This window comes from Phocoena sinus, chromosome 10 (assembly GCF_008692025.1).
Source record: "Phocoena sinus isolate mPhoSin1 chromosome 10, mPhoSin1.pri, whole genome shotgun sequence".
In the NCBI taxonomy this organism is placed as follows: Eukaryota; Metazoa; Chordata; class Mammalia; order Artiodactyla; family Phocoenidae; genus Phocoena; species Phocoena sinus.
In genome coordinates this window covers 102,244,160-102,261,339 of record NC_045772.1, presented here as the reverse complement: position 1 = coordinate 102,261,339, position 17,180 = coordinate 102,244,160, and the positions used below count along the sequence as shown (strand labels likewise).

Genomic DNA, 17,180 nt, shown 5'->3' with positions numbered 1-17,180 from the left:
ACACGGAGGACAGGGACCCTGTCTGCACACCTTCTGGGCAATCATGCTGCAGATCTCGGGCAGGAAGTCCTCGCTGAGGAGCTTGTAGAGCTGCCGCTCTCGCAGGGAGGTCCTCTCCCGGAAACTCTCGGTGACCTGTCTCCACTCCTCTTCTGTCTGGCACAGGAGCCACCAGGAGCCTTGGCCTGGCCCCTGGGACCCTAGAAGAGAAAGGGGTGGCTCAGTAAACAGATCCCATGAGACCTGTTTCTTTCTATCTTCAGTTTCAGTTGGACCCTGGGTTATGATCAAAGCCAGGTAATCAGAAAAATGGGGGGCCCATTACCTTTTAAGGTTGATGCTGTGTACTTCTGATTTTCCTGTTACTATCATTGTTTACAACTAAGAGATAAGAATACGTAAAGGCAATACAAATATAACTATCGTAACCTTCATGATAGATTCTAATATACTAGAAATGCTTTCATGTGTTTACTTTTCTGCAAAAATGGTTTTGATTGAGCTTTTGCAGTCTCGCTTGTTGCACTGAGATACACTAAACTGCTATTTCTCCCCAAATTTATACAATTTGGATCCCAGAACCGAAGTCTAGGGAGGAACCCAGTACACTTCCTTATGTAGTAAAGCATTTTACTGGGCTGGCCAAAAAGTTCATTCAGTTTTAAGTAAAAATAAGACAGATTTTTCATTTTCACCAAGAACTTTATTGAACGTATCACTAACCGAACAAACTTTTTGGCCAATCCAATACATTAAAAGAAAGCTCTCGGAGAAGCTGCTCATTCATTCCAACGTTGGGTGTCTATTCTGCTGGGCCTGGGTAAGGGGGCCCAAGTGAAAAGACCTGGTCCTGCTCTCAAGCTATCCGTCAGGGGGAGAGATGGGCACAGGGAGACGATGTGTGAAGGGTGAGGAGGCTAATCAGAGGCTACTGTAATAGTCGTAACGCTCTGCACTCGACTCTGGAAAAGGACACAAGTCAATCATGTTCATGCAATCCCTTCTGACCCCGACAAAACCCATTACCATTTCTTGTCTGCGGCTCAGATGCTAAGGAGTTTTCTTCCTGCTTTTCACTGAAACACAGGAAAAAGAGGCACCAATTAAAACAAAGACATGGGGCTTTGCTGGTGGCGCAGCGGTTGAGAGTCCGCCTGCCGATACAGGGGACACGGGTTCGTGCCCAGGTCCGGGAAGATCCCACATGCCGCGGAGCAGCTGGGCCCATGAGCCATGGCCGCTGAGCCTCCACGTCCAGAGCCTGTGCTCTGCAATGGGACAGGCCACGACAGTGAGAGGCCCGCGTACCACAAAAAAAACGAAAAAACAAAAAACAAAGACATGTCCAAAATTGCTGTGCTCCCCTGTAAGGTAGACCCATGACTTACTACCAAGAGTGTGTGCTGGCGCAGAGAGGAAGGACAGATACACGGGGACACAGGAAAGGAGAAGTTCAGTGTCCACAGGTAAATGCCAAGAAAAGGGCTTCCTCCCAGACTGCACTGAGGGTGGCACTGCAGGCGAGGCGTACTGAATTGGCCCTCACAGCAGGCTGGGGTGAAGAACACAGGTTCTGAGGCCGGGCCACCTCTATTCAAGGCTTGCCACCACCTACCCTGTGACCTCAGAAAAGTCACTGAACTTCCCTGTAAAATGGGGCTATTAATAATGCCCACCTCACAGGGATGCTGGAATTAAATTATAAAATACAAATGTGCTCATCAGCCCGACAGTGTTAAGTCTCCCTGAATCATGAATGACATTCTCTGGATCTTCTGGTCTCTTTTCAACCACCTAACCCAGCACTGCCCCGAACAGCCTCCCGGGAGAAGGAAAACGTCCTGTACTGTCGCTGTCCAACGAGGCAGCCACGGGCCACGAGTGCCTGGCTCAGCTGAAGTGTGTCAGGTGTGACTGAGGAACCAAACTTTAACTTTTATTTATTATTTTTAAAAAATAATTTGTTTTAGGGGCTGCCCTTTCTCTTTACTTCTTCTCCCCCTTCTATACATATCTTATTGTCTACATTTGTTTTTCATCATTCTTTAAAAAATGGAGGTATAGTTTTAGATGTACAACACAATGATTCACAATTTTTAAAGATTGTACTCCACTTATAGTTATTATAAAATATTGGCTATATTCCCTGTGTTGTAGAGTATATCCCTATAGTTTATTTTACCTAGTAGTTTGTACCTCTTAATCCCCTATCTTGCCCCTCCCCTGTCCCTCTCCCCGCTGGTCACCACTAGTTTGTTCTGTTTCTATGAGTCTGTTTCTGTTTTATTATATCCACTAGTTTCACTTTTTAGATTTCACAAAATTTTATTTAATTTAAAAATACTTAAATACTGTATTGGATACAGAACTCTAAAGAATAAAATCACCAGCAGAGGGTAGCATAAGCACACATATGCTTCTTAAAATGACTACAGCCCCACCACTAAGGCACTTTAATTGTTGGGACTCACAGGGAAACTGAGAGAGTACAGAACAGATTTCTGAATGTATCAGGAGGTATAGATTGCTAACAAAATCCAGAAACAGACGTCTTGTGTATAAAACATGATTATAAGAACATTTCTCACAAATACTGGTGGGAGGAAACCTGCAATCTGTAGTTAAAATTTCTGGAAAGTGTAACACTGACTGTTGTAACAAAAAAATCAAATTCTGATTGATTTATTCATAATCTGATTCCTAAAAATATCTCTTAGTAGTTAATAAGCAGCACAGTGAAATCTGGTTCACTTCAGGCATTTAGGTTACTTAAGTAGTTCTAAAACGCCGAAGGAAGAAGCAGCTTCTCCTGTGTTATTAGAATTTTTAAGACTATGACCTAACTTCCGTAAGTGAATAATGACAGATCTGATCCTCAAGTAAAAGGAAAAAGTATTTCTACACAGAACAGGTCAGATTCTGAAAACTCTTATATTGAGATTCACATGGTGGGAATTCCTAAAAGGCAATGACATATTAAAATAAAATTTCCTGGGACTGCCCTGGTGGTCCACTGGTTAAGACTCTGCACTTCCACTGCACGGGATGCGAGTTCGATCTCTGGTTGGGGAATTAAGATCCCACATGCCGTGCAGTGTGGCCAAAAGATAGTAATAATACAATTTCCCAATCGTAAGAGAATCTTTTTCTTTGCTAAAATTAAATATAAAATAAACACTATAAAAATGTTTAAAGTCTTACCTTTTCTTTATTGTAAGAAATTGTATTCTACACAGAACAAAGCACGTTTACTACTAAAATCTCCTTCTCTCCACACTCCTGTGAAGAAACGTGTGGTGTAGGGATGGGATTTTCAGGGCACTTCCTGCAGGCGGGCTCAGTTCTCGGTGCCGTCCACTGTCACAGTCCCCACTGTCCAGTGAAAGCGAGGGGCCAGGCAGGAGGCCCCCGAGGACTGTGACGCAGGGCCCATGTCCCCCCCGAGGCACAGAAAGCAGGATGGAGGCGAGTCCCTCCAGCGTAAGGGTTTGCGTTAGGGACCTACACAGACTAACAAGATTTACTCACCTCACTAGAGTTTCCTCCTGCAGTTTTTTCCGTTTTGGGGGTCTTCCTCTTCTTTTCCCTGTTTTCCCAGGAACACTTGAGACAGTTTTTTGTCCTTCAGTTTCCCTAAGAAATAGTACATTAAATAGAAATGTTCTGTCATAGGACTGATGCGTTACACATGATTTATAAGCTAGTGATTATGGGGCTTCCCTGGTGGCGCAGTGGTTGAGAGTCCGCCTGCCGACGCGGGGGACACGGGTTCATGCCCCGGTCCGGGAAAATCCCACGTGCCGCGGAGCGGCTGGGCCCGTGAGCCATGGCCGCTGAGCCTGCGCGTCCGGAGCCTGTGCCCCGCAACGGGAGAGGCCACAACGCTGAGAGGCCCGCGTACCGCAAAACAAAACAAAACAAAACAAAAAACTGGCTTTAAGCTAGTGATTAGCTTTTCTGGCCATGAGGTTATAAAAAGGAACAAAGGCAGCAGTTACAGGGAAAGAGCAGGGTGACCTCCCATTTTCCATTGTTAAAACGTGGAACCAAGGAAAACAACATCTCCCACATGAACATCTGAGTGAGGCCTCAGGCTTCGCTAACAGCAAAGGGCCCAGCAACCGGCACGTCTGGGGAAGATGCAGCATCACTCTGGGATGCTGGGGACAAGCCCTCTTCCTCACTGAGGACATCAGCTCTAGTAGGAGAAGGGATTCTCCAGAACCCACTCTGCTGGAGGGAAAGGCCCCGGGGAGCACTTGTGCTGCTGAGAACCTGGCGGGCAGAACGGCCTCTGGGGTGGAGCCGCTGAGAGCTGGGCTAGAGATTAATTCCTTTTCACTTTTGTGTGAAATAACTCTTTGCCATCTCTTTGTAGACATGCTGCTAATTCCTTCATGAGAAAAAATAACTTGTGCTGCGGAATTCCGATGTATTTGATTTTAACGACGCTCTTCTAACAGTGGCTATGGCAGCCCTGACCTTTAGGAAGGTACCTGCTCAGAGAGAGCTCTCCGTTGGATTTTCCTTGCACTGGGTCCTCCTTGTACATTCGCGTCCCATAGAAATACCAGTAGAGGGCCCCGGAGTTGTCCTCACCCAGCGGTTCCACACGGAGACTGTCTGCATCCAGGCCCTGGGCAGGACAAGGAGAGAGGTTTGGGCTCACAACGAACAAAACTAAAGAGACAAGTGAAATGAGGATTCTGAATTTATCCTCACATATCCCTCACATTAAAATGCTCAAGCATCTTAGGTAATTCTCAGTCAGGGTACCCGCCACACGGGACGGGGAGAAGGTGCCTGCCTTAAGAGCAGGATACGGAAGGACTTCACACGAATCCCACTGCCACCATCGCCCCTACCTCGCCAAAAAAAGAGCAACCCAAAGGGATTTTGATGAACGTGTGACATACTTGGTTTAGACATGTATTCTGTGTGTACCAACAAGAGGAAAGACAATTCCAACAGGATAGTCTGGTGCTGTGGCAGCCTCGTCCCCCATGATGCTCTGTCGCCGCTGGCCAGTCCGGCCCGGGGCTCCCCACTCCCCCAGCCTGACCTGCACTGCCAACCCTCGGGGGGTGGAGGCCGAGACCTCAGCGAAGACTGTGCTGGGCTGCTCTGCGGTTTTCACCATGGTGCCCATCTGAGCCCACGAGCACCGTCGACGCAGTTCATCGTTTCTGACCGACCTCTCGGTGAGGGCAAAGTAGAAGACCGCCCGTGCCCTCCCTCTGAGACAGGATAAGAGGGAGGGGGGAGGCGTCCACAGCCCCACCCAGCACACATCTACAATGTGCACACGGTGTGCGGTGAGGATGGGTTAAAGTCCTTGGGAGGTTTCATAAATATTTCAATTATTCTAAGTCAAATTTCAGACCTCAGGAAATAAAACTCAGTGACTAATGTAACTGCAATTCTGACTGATGACAGAGCAAACAGGAACCTACGATTGTTCCCATGTCAGCGGGGACTCGGTACACAGAACGAAGAACAAACCAAAGTAGAAGTTAAACCAAAATAAAATAACATGCAGTCATCTGAGCGTGTGGCTTGGATCCCCCTGGCAACAGTGGTAACAGCTGCATCCACAAGATTCCCAAGACCAGCACAGCATCCCAACGCTGGCTGCTCTAACTTCTGCTCCAGGGACAGGGTACCTGTCAGCTACGCACCTTGAGGAGATCGAAGACATCGTCTGCGTCCAGCCGGTAGTCACAGAGGCGGTGGAGGATTTCCACACGGGTGCGAAGGGGCAGGTCCTGGAAGCTGGCTTCCCTCAGGGGGTTAGGCTTCCCTTCTTCCAGCTCCCAGCGGTAGCTGATGATGTCCTCCAGGTAGCTGTGGAAGGTCTGAGGCCTAACCAGGCGGCCCCAGACACAAAGACACATGAGTACCACATAGAGAGGGTGGTGTGGAGGGCGGGGGGGTGGGGGTGGTGCTGGAGGTGGTGGGTGGCTGGACAGCTGACAAATCTTCAACAGCAGCAGGAGTGGAAAGTGCCAGGAAGGGCCCAAGGATCCCTTGAGGAAGCCCTATGTTATTACACCATCTCCTGGGACCTGACACCGTCAAGTCCCAAAGATCATCAATATTTAAGAAGGTTGCGGGACCTTCCCTGGTGGCACAGTGGTTAAGAAATCGCCTGCCAATACAGGGGCCACGGGTTTGAGCCCTGGTCCCGGAAGATCCCACGTGCCGCAGAGCAACCAAGCCTGTGCGCCACAACTACTGAGCCTGCGCTCTAGAGCCCGTGAGCCACAACTACTGAAGCCTGCGTGCCTAGAGCCTGTGCTCCGCAACAAGAGAAGCCACCGCAATGAGAAGCCCGCGCACCGCAACAAAGAGTAGACCCTGCTCGCCACAACAAAGAGTAGACCCTGCTCGCCACAACTAGAGAAAGCCCGCACACAGCAACAAAGACCCAACGCAGCCAAAAATTAATTAATTAATTTTTAAAAAAGATTAGGTCCACAACTTAGATGGCAAACAGCAAAGAACGGCAATGTCTGCCTGGCCTAATCCATTTATAGTTCAGGTTAAGATGCAAAGGTTTGAAAAAACCTTCTCCAGAACACAGGAGGCTACTCCAGGGAATTCCCTGGCGGTCCAGTGGTTATGACTCCATGCTTTCACTGCCAAGGGCCCAGGATCAATCCCTGGTCGGGGAACTAAGATCCCACAAGCCGCGCTGCGTGGCCAGATAGACTAATTAATTAATTAATTTTAAAAGAGGCTACTCCAACGTGTAACTATACTTTCATGTGCTGTTACACGTAAACTTGTGGGTGTGTTACGAAACACTAAATTTGAGGGCTTTTTCTATAGAAAACATTTAAGACAACTTAAATTTTTGATTAGTACCTAAATGTGCCTTGTATATAACAAGTGCTGTTTAATTGTTAGTTATTTCATATCTCAACTACTAAAGAATCTGGATATAATTTCACCTAATGTTTGATTTAAAAATATTTTTCTCAGGCTTCCCTGGTGGTGCAGTGGTTGAGAGCTCGCCTGCCGATGCAGGGGACACGGGTTCGTGCCCCGGTCTGGGAAGATCCCACATGCCGCGGAGTGGCTGGGCCAGTGAGCCATGGCCGCTGAGCCTGCGCGTCCAGAGCCTGTGCTCCGCAGCAGGAGAGGACACAGCGGTGAGAGGGCCGTGTACAGCAAAAAATATATATATGTATTTTTCTCACTAAACAAAGAGCTGTAAAGGAATTATGTGTCAATATAATCTTTACAAGAGGCACTTATAATCTATGTAGTTATATTTGCAGAAAAAGTCAGAAGAAATACTCATAGAGAAAAAACAAAGGGCCTTAGGCAAATAAGAAATTAAACATTTTGCTTTTTCAAAGAGAGAAGAAACTTTATTTCCTTCCTGTTGATACCTCAAATGCGGACACTGTGAATGTGGTTACCTTATCAAAATGCAGCATTACACCTGGAAACACAGGGCTCTCAGCACCATATCCTGAGCCCTGCTTGCAGGCACCTGCGGGAGCCTTGGGACCAGCCTGGCCTCCGCCCGCAAAGCCCGTGCTACCCCTTCAGGTGGAGGAGCCGACAAAGAGCAGCTCTAGCTGACGGTGAAAAGCAGGTCGTGTGGCAAAGGAGAATATGAACATAAAACGGGGTGCTTTTTCGTTTCAAGGAGTGTGAAGAAGACAACCTGCCTTTGGTAATAAACCCCTTTATCCGCCACATGCTTTCTAGGATTTCTACTGCACACCAAGTACCCTAAACAACCAGGTGTGTTCTTCCTGCAGTAAAATGAAACGTGGACTCCATGACATGAGATCATGACATGAGATCATTCCACGAGGACGCGGCAGGAGGCGAGGAAGCCCAATCAGCCGCGATCTGCCTGAAAGCCCCTCCATGTCCCAATAGCTGCATGTCTGAGATTCCTTTCCAACAGCCCTATTAACCTACTCAGTCCCAATTACATCACTTCTGCTAAAAGTTTCTTAAGTCATCTCCATACCACCTTACCAAGAGATACTAACGGACTTACAATTCAAGATCACTCCTTTGCCTTGTATATAGATAAGCCTCATAAAAATCTGTATCTCTTTCTTTTAAGGGTCAGATATTCGAGGGAAAAATTTTTTGAAGGCAGCGTGGTCAAGGGTATTTGAAACGAAAAGGCTCAGTAAGCCAACAATTAGGGTTAATACTTTGTACTTCGCGGTTCTTCATCTTCTCTAGGACACAAAACTCTTTCAGAATCTGGTAAGACCATGCACTCCCGCCCTCAGAAAAATGAGTGCCGTGATCCTGTGCGCTGCTCAGAGGAGGAGTGCGTGGCAACAGCTGCTACAAACTGATCCTACGTTGTAAATCTCTCAGCTCAGCTCAGGGCACTTCTTCCTGAGTTGTCACTAATCCTTTCAACAGGATGTGGGAACAAAAAAGATGGAACCAACTGGAGGTTCTGAGCACAACCAGGTCAGAGCTCCTTGTCTGAGAAAAGTTCCAAATGCTAATTATCCCTTTATTTCTTAAAATAGTTTGTACAAGAGAGAGAAAAAAAGACAGAACTATCTTTCCACAGTCGCAGAGTGAGCATCTCTTAGGACCCCAGCAGAGAACTGCTTATTTTCCTTCAGACAGAACAGACTTGCACTGTGAGACCCACATTCCCAGGGACAGCGCGGCCCGAGCGGAGCTGGCAGGACCCTGCACCACGGAGGAAACAAGCTGCCTGAGAAGATCACAAGGGAGAAGGCAGGCTCTGTGTCAGTTCTGAGACGTGAAAGTGTATGTGCAGCCCACACACAGGGAGCAAGGAAGACCTGGCACCGCGGGTGCCATGTGGAGACTAAATGGAAAAATTTTATCTTCCCGTTTGCTATGGCTACTGGGGCAGCTAATGAAACACCCGTGTTCACAGTTAGGCCACGTTTAACACAAGCACTGGGGGACTTCCCTGGAGGTCCAGTGGTTAAGACTCCGCACTTCCAGTGCAGTGGGGGAGGGGTCAATCCCTGGTCGGGGCACTAAGACCCTGCCTGCCACACAGTGTGGGCAAAAAGCTTAAAAAAAAAAAACACACACACACACACACAAACACACGAATACTGGACTGAGATAAAGATTTTGGTTCCAAGTGAAGCAACAAATAAAAGGCTCCACAAGAAAATTTGACAAAGTGCTTATTCTTAAAGATCATAAAAAGATTCAGCCCAAAACAACTAAAATAATGTCTCTTCTATAGGACTATATAGTGCCTGCCATATCCTGAAATCAATGTGATAGCCAGGATAAGTAAAAAATCACGACAATTTCAAATTAAAGGAAAATATGATTAAGATACAAAACATATCTTTTAACTGGGAAATATGTATATAATATAGATTTTATTTGTGTATATGAATGTTTATGTTAAGTAACAAAGAAAAGTATTAAAAGTCATCTGGGGGATTTCCCTGGTGGCACAGTGGTTAAGAATCTGCCTGCCAATTCAGGGGACACGGGTTCAATCCCTAGTCCGGGAAGAAGATCCCACATGCCGCAGAGCAACTAAGCCCGGGTACCGCAACTACTGAGCCTGCATGCTCTAGGGCCTGCATGCCACAACTGCTGAGCCCACGTGCTGCAACTACTGAAACCCACGTGCCTAGAGCCTGTGCTCCACAACAAGAGAAACCACTGCAATGAGAAGCCTGCTCGCCGCAACTAGAGAAAGCCTGCGTGCAGCAACGAAGACCCAACACAGCCAAAAATAAATAAATTTATTTTAAAAAAAAAAAGTCACCTGGAAATCAACATGTATTAATCTTTAAATAACCCAAAAGAAAGCACTGAAGGACAAAGAGAGGAAAAAAGAAGGAAACACATGAAAAGACGCTCATTCGTCATTTGGGAAATGCAAATCAAACCCCAATAGGGTACCAGGTCACACCCACCAGGATGGCTAAAATTAAAAAGATAAGAACAAGTGCTGACCACCTGTTAACAAGGACGCAGAGTGGGAACCATCATATACTGCTAGTTGGAATGTAAAATGGTGCAGCAACTTTGCAAAAGTTTGGCAAGCTGCTCAAAACTTAAACACAGAATTACCATATGACCCACCCATTCCACTCTTAGGTGTGTACCCAAGAGAACGAAAACATACATCCAAACAGAAATGAGCAGACAAATGTCCATACACAGCAGCAGAATTCTTAACAGCCAAAAAGCTGAAACAGCACCAACGTCCATGAACTAACAGATAAATAAAACATGTATCTGTACAACGGAGTATTTGGGGGCCATAAAATGAATGAGTATGTGATTCACGGTACAACACGGATAATTCTGAAAACATGCGAAGTGAAAGTAGCTGGATACCTATATGTATGCATTCCACCTATAAGAGGTACCTAGAATAGTAAAAACAGACAGGAAGCACATTAGTTAGTGGGACTGGTGACTGGAGGAAGCAAGGAGTGACAGTTGATGGGTGTGAGGGGTCTTTGGCGGTGATAAAATGTTCTGGAATTCAACACTGGTGATGACTACACAACCTTGTGAATATACTAAACACCAATGAATTGGACACTTAAAAACCCCCAGAACAGTGGAAAACCAACCATACCAGTAACTGCACTAAATGTAAATGGACTGAACAGCCCAGTCGAGCACTGCCTAGAAGTAAACTTACAGCTTTAAAATGCCTGTATTGAAAAGAAAAAAGGCTCATAACAAGTATTATAACTTGAGAAGAAAGAAATAGAAGAGTAGGCTAAAGCCAAAGTAAATAGAAGAAAATAATAAATCAAAAACAGAAAAAAAAATTTTTTAAAGAAAACAGGCAAACAGTAGGTAAAGTTAAAAGCTGGTTCCTTGGGCTTCCCTGGTGGCACAGTGGTTGAGAGTCCGCCTGCAGATGCAGGGGACGCGGGTTCGTGCCCCAGTCCAGGAGGATCCCACATGCCGCGGAGCGGCTGGTCCCGTGAGCCATGGCCGCTGGGCCTGTGCGTCCGGGTCCTGTGCTCCCCGACGCGAGAGGCCACAGCAGCGAGAGGCCCGCATACTGCAAAAAAAAAAAAAAAAAAGCTGGTTCCTTAGTAAGCATTTGAAAAGTTGGTAAACCTGTAGAAAGAATAGAGGGAGAGAGAGAGAACAAATTCCAACATCAGGAATGAAAGTGGAGAAACCACTGTAGATCCTACAGATAGTAAGAGAATATTATGAATAGTACTATGGAAATAAATGTAAAATCTTAAATAAAATAGACAAACTCCTTGAAAAATGCCTAAATTACTTACCAAAATTGACTTAAGAAACAGAACACTCAGGAGAAAAGGGAACCCTCCTACACTGTTGGTGGGAATGTAAACTGGTGCAGCCACCATGGAGAACACTTTGGAGGTTCCGCAAAAAACTAAAAACAGAGCTACCATATGATCCAGCAATCCCACTCCTGGGTATATATCCAGACAAAACTGTAATTTGAAAAGATAAATGCACCCCTGTGTTTACAGCAGCACTACTGACAACAGCCAGGACATAGAAGCAACCTTCATCCATTGACAGATGAATGAATGGATAAAAAAGACATGGTACATATATACAATGGAATATTACTCAACCATAAAAAGAGGGTGAAATAATGCCATCTGCAGCAACATGGATGGACCAAGAGATTATCATATCAAGCAAAGTCAGAAAGAGAGACAAATACCGTATGATATCACTTATATGTGGAATCTAAAATATGACACAAATGAACCTATTTACAAAGCAGAAACAGAATCACAGATATAGAGGTCAGACTAGTGGTTGCTATGGGCAGGGGGAGAGGGATGGACTGGGAATTTGGGGTTGATAGATGGAAACTATTACATTTAGAATGGATAAACAACAAGGTCTTACTGTATAGCACAGGGAACTATATTCAATATCCTGTGATAAACTGTCATGGAAAGGAATATGAAAAAGAATGTATATATGTAAAACTGAATCACTTTGCTATACAGCAGAAATTAACACAACACTATACTTCAATAAAATTTTTTAAAAAAGAAACAGAACACCCAAATAGCCTTAATCTATTAAAGAAATCAAATCAATAATACTCAATCAAAAACTTGCACACAAAGAAAACTACAAACCCAAAGGCTTTCAGTGGTGAACTGTTTGGAAGAAGTTACACAAACTCGGACTTCCCTGGTGGTGCAGTGGTTAAGAACCCGCCAGCCAATGCAGGGGAAATGGGTTCAATCCCTGGTCAGGAAAGATCCCACATGCCGCAGAGCAACTTAAGCCCGTGCGCCACAACGACTGAGCCTGTGCTCTAGAGCCCGTGAGCCACAACTACTGAGCCCACGCACCACAACTACTGAAGCCCGCGCACCTAGAGCCCATGCTCCGCAACAACAGAAGCCACCGCAACGAGAAGACTGCGTACTGCAACGAAGAGCAGCCCCCGCTCGCCGCAACTAGCGAAAGCCCACGCACAGCAACGAAGACCCAACGCAGCCAAAAATAAATGTAAATAAAATAAATAAATTTTTTTAAAAAAGAAAAGAAATTACACAAACTCTTTCAGAAACGAGAGAAGGGAACACTTCTCAACCCTTGTGCCAAAACCTGACAAAGCTTCATAAGAAAATAAAATTACAGACCGATATTCTTCATAAACATACATGGAGAAATCCTCAACAAAACAGCAGCAAACTGAATTCAGCAACAGACAAAAGGGACAGCACTTCATCACACTTGATGTCGGGAAAGATATGGAGCAACCGGACTGTTCATGTGTTGCTGGTAGGAGAATAAAGGTCACCGCTGCTTAGAAAACAAGTCAGTGTCAACTGTGCTCTCACGCACGACCCAGCGATTCCTGAGAGAAACGAAAAGACATCCACGAAAACATCCGTGCGAGTGTTTACAGCTGCTGTACTCTCAACAGCCCCAAACCGGAGGCAACATACAAGTCCACCAACTAGCAGACAAAAAAACTGTCATATATTTTTGCACTGGAATCCAATGCAGACCCCCTCCCCTAAAAGGAACGAAGAACTGATACAAATAGCAGTGTCAGTATCACACAGACCCTGTGCTTCCTCAAAGAAGCTGGACACACAGAACCCACACTGCATGATCCCAGCCACACACACACGAAATTCTAGAATAAGGCAAAACAATCTGCATCAATAAAAATCAGGTCACTGCGTGGGATGCAGTGGGGTTTTGGGGGTGTGGGGAGGTTAGATTTAGTGCAAAGGGCACTAAATGAGGAGACGGAAATGTATTATCTTGAGCAGCATGGCGACCGAGTTTGTGTAATTAGAAATAGGAACCTATTTAATTTTCTAAAAACAGGGGCAAACTATGGCTCATGGGCCAAGGCTGGCCTGAATGTCTATCTTTAGCCTGTAAGCTAAGAATGTGGAAATCATTCTTCTTTAACGGTTGGAAGAAAAAAGAAATCGAAAGAATACTATTTTCTGACAAGAGAAAATGATATAAAATTCAAATTCCAGATTATGAAAATCTAAAAAAACACAGCCACAATCAGTCACGAAGCACTGCTCTGGCCACTTTTGCACTGAGATGGCAGAGGGGAGTAGTTTAGACCATGTCACCCACACAAAGCCTAAAATGGTTATTCTCTGGCCCTTCGTAGAAGTCTGCTGACCCCAGTTCTGAGACGTGCAAACCGCAACATTTAAGACATTGGCAGTAGCCTGGGTCAATATCCACTTCCTACTCCACACACGTAGATGCTTCTGGTATTTACTAAAAGCTCAAGACTGTTCTAAGGCTGTCATGAGTGAACTCATTTAATTTCACAATAAATTTAGTAATAGGTATGGTTATCATTCCCATTTTACAGATGAGGCGAGTAACGCACAAAGAGATTAAGGAACTTTGTTAGCTCCACATAACAGGTAAGCCTTAGAACCAAGAAAGGCAAGCATTCATCTGTCCAAAATCCTCTTTCTTTACGGTGGGATGAAAATAAAACTTCAGAGAATACCGAGCACAAATTCACTCTAAATGTACGTGGGTACCACTGGAGGGACAGAATAGCAATCACTTTAGGCAATTTCTTTCAATGAAAAGTAAAATTCACTGTGATGTTTTCTTGTCTGAGTGATCACTGCGTAGGTGTATTCAGTTTGTACAAATTCACTGAGCTGTATGATTAAGCAATGTGCCCTTTTCTGTGTGTATTATATCGACAAAAACAAGTTTTTAAAGGGCTGAAGCCTGAGCCTCACTTCAGACCAATTAGTTCAACTTGGATCAATCACACCCCAAACTTACTTGCCCATTCAGAAATTTTTTTTATTTCATGTATACTTAGCTGTTTTTAACACAATTTACAGATTATGTTTTCAGCAATGCTCTGACACCTCACAGGTATGATATGAAAAAGGGTGAAACCATCACTTGCCTCCCCGGCCCAGCACAGAACAGCAGGACCAACACTGCCACCCGCTGTCCCCAGGAAAGGGGGACGAGCTCGGAGGGCACCAGGATACCCCCACCAAAGGGGGTTGACGGGCCCCCCACTAATTCTGCTTCTGTCCATCTGAGACTCACAGTTTCCTTCAAAAGCAAAAAAGTCACAGAAGCAGCTGCCTGTAAAAGGAAGGGGAAAAAATCTCTTCTCTCCTCCCGGTTACAACAGCATCTGAAATTTTATGACATGTATTTAACTAGGGTCATTTTTTTGTTTTTTTAAAATAAATTAACCTCTCGTTTCAAAAGAAATCATTTAGGAGTAACTGACACAGTGTGTCATAAGGAAGAAACTAGTGTTAAGAGGCCTGCCATCAGCGCTGGGGAGGGCGGGCAGCTCTGCACCGCACCCAGAAGCAGAAGGGCTGGGGGAAGACACAGAAGACAGGGTGACACGGTTGTCTGCGGGTGTCTGACGAGCCAGCACAGCTTGATGAGACAGACACATTCTGAAATATTAAATGCTATTTGCACCTCTAGCTACACACGTGTGAAAAAGCAAACTGTCCAGAACAGCCCACCCGGCACCCCATCTTAAGGACGCGTTGGGTTTCTGCTCTATACTACTTTAGGCGATGCTTTAAAACTTTTCTTTTTATTTATTTTTTTATTTTTGGTCGCGGCGGGTCTTCGTTGCTGCGCGCGGGCTTTCTCTAGTTGCAGCGAGCGGGGGCTACTCTTTGTTGTGGTGCGCGGGCTCCTCATTGCGGTGGCTTCTCTTGTTGCGGAGCTCGGGCTCTAGGCGCGCGGGCTTCAGTAGTTGTGGCACGTGGGCTCAGTAGTTGTGGCTCGCGGGCTCTAGAGCACAAACTCAATAATTGTGGCACGCGGGCTTAGGTGCTCCACGGCATGGGGGATCTTGCACGATCAGGGATTGAACCTGTGTCCCCTGCATTGGCAGGCGGATTCTTAACCACTGCACCACCAGGGAAGCCCAGAATTTACTTTTTTATACTGCTAAAATCATTAATTTTATGTAAAGACGACAGAAAACAAAGAGTCAGAGTTAGAGATTCAAACTTCAGATTCTATGAGGGATGAAGATCTGGGCTCCTGATCTCTCAATTCTTTGTAGGGATTATTCATCTTCTAACCGGCTACCTAAGTCTCTGGATGTTTCCTTCCCTGTAAAACAGGACCCGGTTAGCCTTTGAGGGGATCTCCCTCTACCTCTTCTTCATAGCCTCACAAGAAGACTGAGGAAATGAAATGTGCCAAAGTGAAAGTAGATGAGTGATGGGAGAAGCCTGCATCTAAGCTAACAATATCCTGTAGAACACCCGTTATCTTCAAACTAATTGTTTTTTTATAGGAGATATTATCAATGTAAGTACATTTATCGTGGTGGCTAATGGTAAATATGGGAGAAAATTAAACTAGGAACAAGTTAGTTATAGCCATTTACTGAAACAAAAGGGAAAATCAAAACCTCTTGTTGATAATTCCTTTATATAGGACCACATGTGACTATCCAAAAATCAACTGGTTCTTGTCCAAAAGCCTAGCAAAAAAGAGAACTTATGATACGTTGTTAATAACTAAGTACACGTGATTAGATGCAAGCATAAGCCTCACCACCAATATGCAGTTTTCCTCTGGAGAATACAGTCACTATTGACAAACAAAAGCATGTGCAACAGGCCCCCTGGTGTTCACAGCCTTGCATGCTGGGCTCTCCCAAGTGGGGCACAGCCCATCTGGGGCTCGCTCCTGGTCACAAAACTGGGCAGGCGAGGGTACTCCCGCGAGCATGCCAGGTCAAGAGAGGAGACACAGCGGGGCCGAGAGGGCCGCACGGGAACAAAGACCTGGGTCCTACAGCTGCCAGGGAGACTCTGCCAGCAGCCTGAAGGACCCTGTGTCTCTCCCCAGCTAGGCCTCCAGACACGCCGAGCGGGGCCCCTGACAAGCCACGTGCAGACCCACAAAACCGACCGATACCAAATGCAGTTTCAGCTCTTCGGCCTGTGAACTGCGCTAAGCAGCCACAGGAAACAAACATACGGCCCTCCCGAGGGCGGGCCTGGGGTGGCCACGGTCCCAGCAGCACGGCCGGGACATCAGATTCCTGACCCACAGAAACTGATGTTTAAAGCTGCTAAGTTTTAGGGTAATTTGTTACATAGCAGTAGATGACGAATACAGCAAGAAACAGGCAAAAGCACAAACACGAAAAGGAAGGGGGATGATAACCTAGAACAACAAGAGAATCAACTTTAAAAAAATCAAGGTCAATAAACTAGGCAGATTCAAGATACAAACACAGGAATATGTTAGGAATAAATCATATTCTACACTTGGAAGTACTTGTACGGTGTGTATCACTCAACTCTTAGCAGCAACACAAGTTAAAGTAACCCAGGAACGGATCTGACCTACATGAACAAAGCTACAACTTTTTACTGAGCAACATCAGGACTTTTTTTAAAAATAAATTTATTTATTTATTTTTGGCTTTGTTGGGTCTTCGTTGCAGTGCGCGGGCTTCTCATCACAGTGGCTTCTCTTGTTGTGGAGCACGGGCTCTAGGCCTGCGGGCTTCAGTAGTTGTGGTGCAAGGGCTTAGTTGCTCCGCGGCATGTGGGATCTTCCCGGACCGGGGCACGAACCCGTGTCCCTTGCATCGGCAGGCGGACACTGTGCCACCAGGGAAGCCCGGCAAGCGGATTCTTAACCACTGTGCCACCAGGGGAGTCCCACAACATAAGGAC

The 17,180-nt window shown here is 45.7% G+C and overlaps 1 protein-coding gene across 2 annotated transcripts in view; it reads right to left on the bottom strand.

The window, feature by feature from the left end:
• The window catches only part of LOC116760700 (cat eye syndrome critical region protein 2), a 160,219-nt gene that overhangs the window by 46,045 nt on the left and 96,994 nt on the right, over window positions 1–17,180 (bottom strand). For both annotated transcript variants that reach the window (XM_032645993.1, XM_032645994.1), the window contains exons 3-7: window positions 5,679–5,862; window positions 4,497–4,636; window positions 3,529–3,633; window positions 1,027–1,076; window positions 31–200 (exon numbers count right to left, since the gene is read on the bottom strand). In XM_032645993.1, coding sequence (XP_032501884.1) covers window positions 31–200; window positions 1,027–1,076; window positions 3,529–3,633; window positions 4,497–4,636; window positions 5,679–5,862 — 649 coding nt within the window. The remainder of the gene's footprint in view (window positions 1–30; window positions 201–1,026; window positions 1,077–3,528; window positions 3,634–4,496; window positions 4,637–5,678; window positions 5,863–17,180) is intronic.